The 12,213-nt window shown below is 40.4% G+C and overlaps 2 protein-coding genes across 6 annotated transcripts in view; both read left to right on the plus strand.

Moving 5' to 3' along the window:
- The window catches only part of HEATR5B (HEAT repeat containing 5B), a 54,685-nt gene extending 45,665 nt beyond the window's left edge, over positions 1-9,020 (plus strand). For both annotated transcript variants that reach the window (XM_048047747.2, XM_013170657.3), the window contains exons 33-36: positions 95-319; positions 2,816-2,967; positions 5,918-6,131; positions 7,666-9,020. In XM_048047747.2, the coding sequence (XP_047903704.1) occupies positions 95-319; positions 2,816-2,967; positions 5,918-6,131; positions 7,666-7,970 (896 nt within the window). In that variant the 3' untranslated portion in view covers positions 7,971-9,020. The remainder of the gene's footprint in view (positions 1-94; positions 320-2,815; positions 2,968-5,917; positions 6,132-7,665) is intronic.
- A 2,576-nt stretch (positions 9,021-11,596) lies between these two features.
- STRN (striatin) overlaps positions 11,597-12,213 on the plus strand; it is a 69,658-nt gene continuing 69,041 nt past the window's right edge. For 2 of the 4 annotated variants that reach the window (XM_066993904.1, XM_066993906.1), the window contains exon 1: positions 11,597-12,114. In XM_066993904.1, the coding sequence (XP_066850005.1) occupies positions 11,815-12,114 (300 nt within the window). In that variant the 5' untranslated portion in view covers positions 11,597-11,814. The remainder of the gene's footprint in view (positions 12,115-12,213) is intronic. The other 2 variants (XM_066993903.1, XM_066993905.1) reach the window with 2 other exon arrangements.

Below are 12,213 nucleotides of genomic sequence, written 5' to 3' on the forward strand. Positions count from 1 at the left end.
TGCTAGCCATGTATAACCTTTTTGAGAAAGCTGAAGAGGTTATCTACCACACTGTTTGAAATTAACTCCAGAAATTCTACTTTGTCTTGTTTAGGTTGCATGACAGTGCTGCCCACTATCCTATTTCTAATTACAAGAGTGTTGAAAGAAACAGCTGTAAAATCAGCAGATAATCAGGTCCCACCTCCAGTCAGTGCAGCACTTCAAGGAATAAAAGCTATTGTTACTCTTCCAACAGTCAAGACTGACGAAACTCAAAAACAGTGGGCAAGTCTTATCCGCAGTACTCTGGCATCTGTCTTGGAATACTCGCAACCTGGTAAGTGGTTTGCAGTGCAGGAAACTTAGAGAGCTGGGTTTTGCCTTAATGAAAAGGCAAGTATTGTGTATGTCTATAATTTAATAGGTTGCATATCTGAGGGTTGGAGATTAAAAGTGGCAGTGAATTGCTTGTAAAACTGAAACAGGAGGAAGATCCGAGTGCACACAGCTTAACTAATAGAAGTTATGAAGCAGGTTGTTTTGAAGACAAACACAACATTGGCTTTAAGAAAATACAGATATACCTTAGGAGATTCCCTCACAGTTTTTTCCGTGTTGGTCTGTTTTCTTTGGCAATATTGGTCATAACCTCCTATTAGAAATTTTGCCTTCTGCAACTCATCTTGCAGGTCCCCTTTCTTCAGGTGCTTTCTTCAGGGTATTTTGCTGTACTAGTTTAGACTTTGCCCTTCCATTTTGAATTCCATTACAGAGTATTTATTTTGTGCTTTATATTTTCATCTCAGCTAATTTTATCAGTCTTCATAGTTTCAGCTAGTGCCTTGTTTCTGGAACTTGGAAATCTACCTTCTGATACCAATCAGTCTTTCTGACACCTGAACAATGTCTCGCAAGTAAAGTCTGAAGGAGTTCCAAGCTGAATTCACTTCACTTCCTAGGCCATGGGTCAATTTCTGTGACTACTGGCAACTTGACAGATGTTGGCAAGGCCCGAGCAAACTATCATTTCCACCCCTCCTTTCCTCAGAATACCTGCTAGCTTAAATGAAAGGAGATTTTAATTGCCAAAACGGTGTCTGTAGAGAAACTGATCTGTTTACTGAAACTGCAGTTGTCCCATACTGTACATGGACTCAACACTTTAAATTAAGCCTCAAGGAAAATGGCAGTCTGTATCTTTTAAGTGCTTGCTGACAGGACTTGTGTAGTCTTAATGACAGTGAATGTTCAAGTGAATGAATGTGAAGACAGCAAGGGATAATTGTGGCAAAGTTCATACTGGAGTAGGAAATTCACAATACCGTTGCAGGCTTTCAGTGGTTAGAAAAAACCCTACCCCTGCCAAAAAAAATCTGTTACCCACCAGCAGGATGTCTGCTGTGTCTGTTTAGAGAACTACAGGCTACTTCTGTTGGTTCCCATTTGTACTTTGTGGTGTTCTTCAAAAAGGAAAAAAGATGTACAGTCTCAGTTTGCATAGTTAGCAAAAAAGAGAGACAAAGATTTTTCATTTGCATAATGGCAGTTCAGCCAAAAAACATCCCATTGGATCCCCAAGGAACCATTTATGGAGTCTAAAGAGAAGCTTGAATGGAGTTACTCATGTGACATATAGGGAGTGAGTAGGTAATTGCAAACAGTCCTGAAAATGTCTGAAGGGGAAAGATCAGTGTGTTTGCATTATCCAAGTCAAAATTCTAATTTGTTCTGTCATATCAGCTCTTGTCTTCCAGCTTTTTGTTACTGTAAAGGTTCCCCAGTTCATCTTTCTACAAACATTATTGGGCTTTAGGCTCTTTGCAGATGGTTCCTTGCAAGACTGTAAATTTTCCCAGTCTTTTGTGAAGTGGGGCATATCACCCAAGAATCTAAGCAAGGTCTGCTGCATACAATTTCAAGTCTTGTGATTCAATAAAATTCAAAACAAAACCCACCACCACCCAAAACCAAACAACAACAAAACACAAAACCCTGCCACATGTTTGTCCCTTAATGCTTGGAGTCCTCTTTTTGAAGTGAGTTTTCACATCGTGGCTAAGCCAGCCTAATGACTAGCTGACATCTGTAGAAGGATGTCATGCTGCCTTTGTTTTTGCTGTCTATATAGCTGTTGCTTCATTGGTTCTGCTCTCCCTTGAGAGTCGTAGCAATCTGGCAACAAAACCAACAGAGAAGTACTTAATTTTTTCCCCTGTTGATGGAGCTTCATGAATGAGATCCGCGAAGAGCTGGTGTAAGGAGAAAAAAGAATGAGAACTGCAAATACAGATGAATTAGAAAAGAAGGGAAGGTTAAAGTAGGACTACCTTTCTTTTGGTGACAGCCACCAGATCAGCTTGTCTATTAGGTAAAACCTCATGTTATGTGAAAGTTGTTGCCTGCTGTTTATCAGTTTCTTACTCTGGTGTATCAGCTGAAGAGAACAACAAAAAAGAAACAGCTTATATTTTTAATGGGGAAAAGATTTCAAAAATACATTTCCCCACCTTGTTTACACTTTGAAAACAAAAATGTGACTTGTTCAGAGAAGTGTGCATGATGTTTTTGGCTTGATATTTGTTTTGGAAAGTTTGAATCACTTTATTTGAACAGCTATTAGAAAAGAGTTGCTCAGCTCTAAATTTTCAGTCACAGTCAAATAACAATAAAAAAGTGATTCTGTAATGAGAAAATCTGTATTTGTATGCAGTTGCAAGTCTTTTTAAGTACATTTATTTCCTCTTCGAGTTTGTGTTCACTGGGTTTTACTAAATAAATTCAAAACCCTTTTTGGAGTAAGCTAACAGTCTGTTTTTGTTTTTTTTTTTTTCAGAAACCTCTAAGCCTGTTCTTGATGAAGTAAGCATACTTACAGCTATTGCTCTCTTCCTTTGGTCAGCAAGCACTGAAATAATTGGAGTGCAGTCTTTGCAAAATGGATGTATAAACAGATTTAAAAATGCGCTAAATTCCAGTGATCCTTGGGTAAGATCATGATATAGGAATGTGAATGATACAGAGCTGAGAAAAAGTACTTGTGATACATTTACTCTGTTTCCTGAATGTTTTGTGATGCCTTTACTTCAGAGACAGATACTGCTTGTCAAAATAACTAGAATTTTCAACATTGTGTTATAGAAACCCCTTAATTATCAAAACAACCCAAAGCAAGTGCTTTTAAGTAGTCTGTTCATGGCCTTGTGCCAGGTACCTGATGTGCAGCTTTTTAAAGGGAAAGTCTGTTTGATGTGTGAAATTTTAGCAAATGGAAAAAGTACGGATACCAGAGAATAGTGAGGTTTTTACACTAACCCTGATCTTTTCTAATACAAACTAAACCACATATTTTGCAGATAAAATTACAGCCCACACTTCTGATGAACTTTGTGCAAATCCTATGCTTATTTTATATGTTCATACAAGACAGTTGAGAAAACACAATTCTGTGGTCACTGTCAAGGGCATCTACAGACTGTGAATTCACCTCTGCCCTTTGCTTTGTCTTTATGAATTGTCTTCTAAATCATTTTCTCACTAAAGAGAGAAAACAATAAGTTGTAGCCTGACTTCGCTCAAGCAGGCTAACGTGCTCTATAGTTAAGCATAGCTGTTCCAGCCACATATACATCAGCATGTTGAGTGGGTATACAAAGCTGCAGGTGGGAGCTAAAAAGAAATAAATCTCTAGTTTTTCCACAAGCAAGTACTGCAGAGATTCCCGAGAAGGAAAATACGCAGAAAATGCTGACCCACGTAGGGTCACATCGAGGCATGTAGAATCCTGTTCAGATGGAGAGTTCTTCTCTGCAGCACGGCTGGCCTTTTCCATTGTAGACATAAAACTCAGTTGGTTCTCTTCTGAAGCCTAGCTTTGGATGAAAGGCTGCTTAAGATTTTTATGTGTGAATGGAAGTGTCAGCTCTATCATGCAGAAACTTATGTCTTACTCTGTCAGCTCTGTATAAACAGACAAACAGCAAAGTACATCTTTGCCCACCCTGCTGGCAAGCTCTCGGCGAGCTGGAACTTAATGCTAATTCTGTAATTCACAGGGAATGCTTTGACAGCAGCCAGATTGTGTCCAGTCTCCTTGCTGACGTGTAGAGCATATACTCTGTAATGCTTGTTGTGTGTTCATTCTAGTTTTTTAAATATAAACCAGTCATTACTGGATTTGGGGTAAGTTACAAGGCACCTGTTTGTAGTATAAGCACTGAACTGATTATGGAGAGGGGGAACTCTTCTAAAGAAGTACCACTGTCTTAGAAAAAAATACAGGAATATTTTTTAGTACTTGCCTGCAAAAGCCTGAAAGGTTAGATATGCTGTATAATAATATCCTGAAGGCAAGTTCATTTTCTGGAGCTATAGGGTCTCAGATGAGAGACCCTTTACTCTTAATGCTAATTGGTAAGTTTTATGGGAGAGCGCGCCTTACAGACTTCGAAAAAGCCCCGGCTTTACCTTGCAGGAGTTTTTGTGGACTTCTGTGAATGTGAAGTAGTCACAAGATTTATATTTATAAATACGTAGAATAAAAGGAACTTAGATGGAATTCTGCTGTCAGATGGAGTTGAAAAACTCGTACTTCAATTATGCATGCATGTAAAAAAAAAAACACATGCCTTTACTCATTATTTTGAAGGTTAATAACCTTAATTAATAATGAGTAAAGTTTCAAGAGCATAAACAGAAAGGGAGTGGTATGGAGAGATACAGGAATAATTTGTTGAACAAGGTCAAAGATTTTTCTCCTAACGCCTTACTCAGCATACTTTTCAACCATGGAGCTCTGTTAAAAAGCACAGAAATGTTATTTGAGGAATTGTTATTACTTCAGACCTAAAACACTCAACTCTACAGAAAACGTGCAGTCATATATTAACAAACAAACTGAGCTGCATAACTTGTATTTTCTTACTATTAGTTTTTATTATCTATCCTTTTAAATCAATATTTTTATTTATACATCTCTGTTTTCAGTCATCCCCCGTCTCCTCACAGATCACTGTGTTCAGTAATACTTCCTCTGGAATGTTTCTGTTTATGCTTGATAAATCCTTCTGTTCTGGCTTGAGTGTAGTTTGAAAATGTGCTGTTTTATCCACATGCTTGTAGTGTTTTACGTTTTCAACTGCTCTTGGTTATTTGTGTAGCATTTTGGAGAAAGGCTTTTGTGAACCCAAATCAAATGCATTATTAAAAGTTCTTCCAGATAAGACTATCAGTGAGTCATTCTCCCAAATGTTGACTTTACTATTCCCTACTTCTAGCAAAAAGAGGAGGGGCGGGGGAGGAATAGAAAGGAAGGGAGGAGAGGGATATGCGTTCCAGTTCACTCTACGGTTACACATATACTTAAGATAAACGTGTATAAAAGACCATCTATATATAAGATCACTTTGATTTGAGTCATTTTTATAAACTGCATTACCCTTCTGAGATTGTATCTTCAAAAACATTAAATGCTATTCCATCTACTGTTAGTGTTGAGAGTTCTGAGGCTTAAAGATGATGTTCTCTGTGGAACCGTGTGGCTGCCTAGTATGGCATTAACTATTCCTTTCTTTTCTCTGAGTTTCTGTTGTGCAATGCCATTTTGTACCTGCAGGTGATTCTAATTGAAGACTACTGTGCTGTTTAATGGCACAAGAGCAACCCTAAAAAATTTCCCAGAGACAATCCCTTAGTCTTTATGTGAAGTCATGTGTAACTGAAGAATTAGAATCAACTACAATCAAAAAGCTTCTGCTTCTCTTATTGAAAACTGGTCTTACTCAGTTTGTTTCCTTCCTGCTTAGTTGTAGTTGTTTTTTTTTGTTTTGTTTTTTTAATGTAGCGCACGTATCTCACACACATAGATAGTAGATGTTATTAGAATTCCCTGAGTTAACAAGTAACTTTGAGGACAATGTATTTATCTTGATTTCATTAGGTTCAAGCCAAGTGTTACCAGCTTCTGCTTTCTGTGTTCCAACATACCAATCGTGCCCTGTCAACTCCGTATATTCATTCATTGGCCCCTATAATGGTGGAGAAGTTGAAAGCTGTGGAAAGGAACCGCCCAAACAACAACTTGGAGCTGTTAGCAGTCCAGGAAGGAATTAAAGTCCTTGAAACATTGGTTGCCCTTGGTGAGGAGCAGAATAGTAAGTATTTAGTTTTTCTAGATAAATGTGTAATTCTAAAATAAAATATTGAACACTAGGACTCTTGCAGTTTGGAACTTGATGCCATTTTCACAAAACATCTGTGCAACACGCTTTTGTGATTCTATTACTAGAACTTTGTATACAATAGGCTTGTATAATGTGTACAGTGTGATTTCAGATTTTGGTGATTACAAAGAAAAATCTAAATGTGAACTGAAGTAGTGATGCTTTCTTGTATTTGGAAATTTGTGTGTAAATTTACTTTTTCCCATTTTTTAACTTTTCTATTTATTTTAGCATACTCATCACTTTTATCAGGTTGCTTCTACCATCTCAACAAAGCTTGTTTAAAGAGCCCCAGAAATTGAATTGTACTGGTCAGAATACCTAGATTTGTAGATAGAGACTTCTGTTTGCTTGGTAGATAGAATACAATGTTATAGTTTATCTTTAAGTTCAGTTAGAGTAACTGAAACAATTTAATAACCAAAAGGCTTAGTCTGCAGACCTTGATTGTAATCAGCACTTAAAGTCAGTTGTAAAAATATTACTTTTTTTTTCCCCAACGTATTCCCTGTTGATATTTCTCTTCATTGATATACAAAAACACACTAAATGCGTGTTTTCTTGAGTGCCATTGTACTTCTGGCATAGTTGTTTCAAACACATGTAAAATGGGAGAATAACTGAAACGAAAGAGGAACCAAAACCTCTGATTTTCACTAGTGCTGCGAGGAGTTAATCACCCCATAAAGGTTTTTACATCTATATTCATTCTAGGGAAAAATCCATTAATACTCAGATAACCTACAAATTTTCAAATAAATGAGTTACCATTAGTGTTTAAGTTCTTCAAAATTTGCAGTTAACATTTTACACGTTTCAGAGGTGTACTTGTATCCTATCTAGATAGGGCTAATTTTTCTACTACTTTAGTTGATTTATTTGTTTTCAAGATGAACTCTGTGCCATTTTCTGCTGTGGTCTTGTTAGTTTTTGCTAGCCCATTACATATTTGTAATGGTAGTTTTTGAATTGATAACTTCCAAGATGGAGTAACATACCAGATAAATGTCCCTGACTTTTTAGTGAACAGTTGCATAGTAATAGCAGTTCTGTTATGCTCAATGGGGAGGCTGCTTTTCAGATTCAGTTGAATAATGTTTGTCTGTCAGAAGAGTGTTTTAAAGTTCTTTAATATGATAGTCACTCTACATTTTAAGATCTGTTATCAATGATCTGCAGTCAGACTGCGCAAAGGCATCTCTAAAGATGTGTCAGGAGCAAAATAACTGTGATGAACAAAAATAGAAGTCTGAAGCACAATTCTGATAAGCAAGGTTTGAGTGACCAAAGGACAGGAAACGGTCTTCATATTGTTTGTTCTTGATAGTCTCATTTGTAATTACAGTGCTTATTGTCAATTTGGAAAACAAAATAACCCATATTAGACTAGTAACTGATGCAGTTCTTTTGTTTTGTTTTGTTTCCTTCTGATATGATTGTTACTCTTTTTTTCTTTTACTTTTAGGAGTCCAGTTGCTTGCACTTCTTGTTCCCACTCTGATCTCCTATTTACTGAACGAAAATGCCTTTGCTTCTGCATCTACAGTATCTAAGGATCTTCATGAGTTTGCACTTCAAAATCTAATGCACATCGGTCCACTTTACCCACATGCTTTCAAGACGGTAATGGGAGCTGCTCCCGAATTAAAAACACGTCTAGAAACTGCAGTCCGAGCAAGTCAGGCCAGCAAAGCAAAAGCAGCTGCTAGGCAACCACCACCCACAGTACATTCCACCCCAACAATTAAACTGAAAACTAGCTTTTTTTGAATTACTTTTATTATTTTTGGACTGCTCACTAGTCAGAAGCATTACATTATCCCTGATGTGTTACTGCATATATGTCTGTAATTTTGTGAAATTTGTATGTTAAAGGCTAATAGAGCTTTGTGTAATTACTTGAAATCCATGCATTACAAAGGAAGTGGTGTTACTAGTATTTGTATAGATTTTTGAGAAGTTGAATGTGATCATATTTATGAATTTACGTTATAAATTATCCACCAAAAAACCCTATTGTCTATCTCATGAAATTGTTTTATTTATTTTTAAAAGGTACCCTGAACCTTTCTGAATGGTTTTTGAAATGTAGTGACTGTTATCCTACCATTGTGGCAACACACTAACACAGTGGGGATAGAGGGAAGAGAGGAAGCTGTTATGCAGTACTTCCTGTATACCATGCGGAATTTTGAGTGTAGAAGTACGCACTTTTTCTTTTTAAAACAAACTAGGGAAGGGGGTTGCCAGACACTGTAGATCATTTCAGCTTGCATGAAGAGAAAAAAAAAAAAAAGACAACTTTAAGCCTTTCTCAAGGTGAACAGTCAAGCATGCGGTTGTAATGAGTCGTCTTTACTTATGTGATGTATATTTCGTTTAGGTCCATTTCCATGCTTGAAAATTAATAAAGGATTCCAAGAATCTTAATACCCTATCTCTTCTAAGATAAATTAAAAAGAAAAAAATGCATTGGAAAATGACTTTATAAAGAGGACTGTCTGCTATCTGGAGTTTTGTAGCTGTAGAATTTGGCCGTTGTAAGGTGCTGTGTGTTATAGCAGTCTCCCCATTCTATCAGACACTAGTTGATTATGATGACTATGTGCGCTGCTTTTTGTTCAGATTCCTAGACATTTACTGCTTTCTGCAAAATTTAGTCTCATTGGATATATCTTATCTGTAGTCTTGATAAAGTTTGCAGAGCCAATGACTTGCGCCTTTTGCACCTTTACCAACTGTAAGGGAGCAGAACACAAGCATGAGCCAGGCTCCTCCAATTTTTCCTTCCCTTACCAGGCTTTTATTTTTTTATTTTTTTTTAAAAAGCACATGGCTCCCATCTGAGTGAGTTTGATTAGCAGATTGTGGAGCTTAAAGAGAGCTCATGTGCTGTGCTGACCTTATGGCACAAGAGCCAGCAACTCCCAACGGTCATGTCTGCCTTCTGCCAGACCTTCCCCTTCATACTGGCAGAAGTAGAGAACCATGTATTTTCTTGTATATACAAGTCTGACTTGCATGAAGTTTTTGACACTACTATTGAATTTGTAGACTTCCATAGGGCTCTTTCTATACATTTTGCTTTATGGAGAAGTCATGTAACTGGAAGACAAGGTTAGGACTGTTGGTTTTCATCTCTTCTGTTTGGTGTTTTTCTGGATATAACAGCACTCTGTAAAAACTGTATATATTTTAGAAGCTTCACTTGAACCTAAATATAACAAAGGGATAGTAAATAGAAATGAACATGATTAATAGTTGGTTGAAATATTTGTAGATCATTATTTTTGCATAATCACTTGCCTCTGGTCTTTCATTTCCCACAGGAGCTTATGTAACCCTTTGAGGGCCTTTGCAAAATGAAGGACAAAGTAATGCTTTTTTGCTCTTTGTATTTGGTGTGTGAAAAATGTTTAACATAAAGATATCTGAAAGCCTTTTATTTCACACTGATTCTTTTAGCACTAAAGTGAGGACAAGAAGTTTGCGCCACAACAGAAACACAAACTCTAGTTTTTCAAATGTTTTTCATAAATGTGTTAATAAGAATAGCTTTGAAGTCTTGTTCCCTTCCTACTGGAGTTAAAGATGCATGCAGCAGTAAAAATAGTATGCCGTACGCGAGAAGTAATTTCACTATTTTCGTCATCTTTGCATAGTGGGATTGAAGTTGATCAAAATCTTAATGCTCAACATTACAACACTATTTTGCTCAGCAGTTGTTCTGAATGTGTTCAACATTTAAGGAAAAGTTCAGTGAAAGTGTTAAGGAAACTTTCACTACACAACTGAACACAAGTATTTTGCAAGTAAAAATTAGAAAAGTTTATAACCTGCTTCATTCCTCCCCCCCAGTAGTCTAGTAGTTGACAACTGGTATTTGTTGGAAACTTTTTGTCTATAATCAAGGTTGTCTTTATTTACTGTAATTTTTTATCTCAGCACTTTCGTGTTTTGCTTACACTCTAGTTAAAAAGACATCTGAAAACTTAGAAAAGGGGGTGGGGGGAAGTGTAGCAATCAAGCATAACTAAAGTCTGTAGAAAAACAGTAAAAATGTTAGCAGAAGGGAAAATAATGCTAGATAGATACAGAGATATAGGGAAGGGAGAGGTTTTTCTATGTACACTGTGATGGTATACAACAGACTCAACCTTCATTTGTGTACATGCTTCTCTAGTTTCTAGTCTTCACTTGCTTTACTTGCTCTGGATATGAAAAATATGACCATGTGGTTTTACATAGTATTTTTGCATCAAACTTCATTTGATTAAAAAAACAAAACTTGAAATGTCTGTAGTGCTTATTTTTTTTTCTTTTGTCACACTCCTTTTCATCATTTTCCTTGTTGCTGGCCATCTTGCTGCGCGTTTTCATGAAGCTTGTTGCTCCGTTTCCCCTTCAAGTCTTTCCTCTCGGCTGTTTCCTTCCTTTCTCAGTGAGCCTTGTCGTTCTGCCCCGTTTCTCGACCAGGTTTCCCCCAGACTGCGTTTCCAGCTGGGTGCTTTTGGTGATGTTCCCCTGCGGTTCACGATCCTTTCTGTAAGCTTCCTTAATTATTTTTCCCCTCTTTAAAAGTGTCCAGAGGCTGCCCACCAGCCGCAGTTATAACTTCTCAGGTCTGGGTTATGAAGCCAAGCGCGATTTCAGAACAGCTAGAGCGGAACAGGAAGCGCTGCTTGAGCAAGCAGCGGCGTGCTTGTGGGGCGCATAGGGGCTGATGTTGACGCTGCGAGCTGAGGATGTCCCATCGCGGCTCAGCAGCCACCCATCTGTGGCTGATGCAGTCTTCCACGTGTCTGTCTTCACGGGGAGAGGTCTGAGAGCTGCTAGCACAAAGTCCTGCTGTAAAGCCTGGTGGTGGTGGTGCGCATCTTTCTTTAGCAAGCCCAGCTTCTTGTGTAACAGGGAAACTAAGCCCAGCTGTGGTATTTTTGTGCTTCTGGGAAAGGTATGAGAGAGCAATGCTTCTGACAGCTTGTGCCCTCAACCTGGGGTGTTGCCATCGGTCTCAAAAAGCCTTGTTTATCCTTTCAGAAGAGGCAGTGTGGTAATTCCTGAGAAGCACTGTTGTGCCATCCTAAAGGTTTTCAGGAAACCCAACACTCTGTGGTGGACCTATAGTTTCCCGTGCCTTGACACTGAGCAGTGCTGCGAGCGTGGCCAGACAAGAACAGAACCTAACCACCAGGAGCTGAAATCGCAGCCTTTGCTGGACGTTTGTGGAGCTGCCGCACGACACTTGTCCCTTTCATGTCCCCAATGAGCCCCAGCGCGGCACTGCCTGGGGAAGAGGCTCCCTGCCTGCGCCGTCGGTCCTGAACGACGGGCAGGGAGAGGGGGGAGGAGGAGGAGGAGGAGGAGGAGGAGGAGGAGGAGGAGGAGGGGAAGTTCCCTCTGCCGGCCTCCCTTCGCCGCCGCCCGTGGGCACTACATCTCCCAGCAGGCCTGGCGGCCGACTCGCTCTCCGGGATTGTCCCCGTCGGGCCGCGGTAGCAGGCGGCGGGGGCGGCTGTCAGGCGGTGACGGCGGCGGGCGGGCGGGACGCGCCCAGGTCGCTGCCGCTGCCGGGACGCGGCTGGGCGGGGGCGGCGGCGGAGCCGGCCCGGCCATGGACGAGCAAGCGGGGCCCGGCGTTTTCTTCAGCAACAACAACAACAACAACGCGCTGCTGCTGCCGCCGCCGGCCGGCGGCCCGGGGCTGGAGCCGGGAGAGGCGGCGGCGGCGGGAGGAGGAGGCGGCGGCGGCGGCGGCGGCGGCGGCGGCGGGGGGGTCTCCGGTGCCGCCGCGCCGGTGCCGGCGTCCCGGGCTCAGTACAGCGTGCCGGGCATCCTGCATTTCCTGCAGCACGAGTGGGGCCGCTTCGAGGCGGAGCGCGCCGAGTGGGAGGCGGAGCGGGCGGAGCTGCAGGTAGGGAGCCCCGGCGGGGCAGGGCGCGACATGGCGGCGGGCAGGTACCCCCGGCGGGGCAGGGCGCGACATGGCGGCGGGCAGGTACCCCCGGCGGGG

This window comes from Anser cygnoides, chromosome 3 (assembly GCF_040182565.1).
Source record: "Anser cygnoides isolate HZ-2024a breed goose chromosome 3, Taihu_goose_T2T_genome, whole genome shotgun sequence".
Lineage (NCBI taxonomy): Eukaryota > Metazoa > Chordata > Aves > Anseriformes > Anatidae > Anser > Anser cygnoides.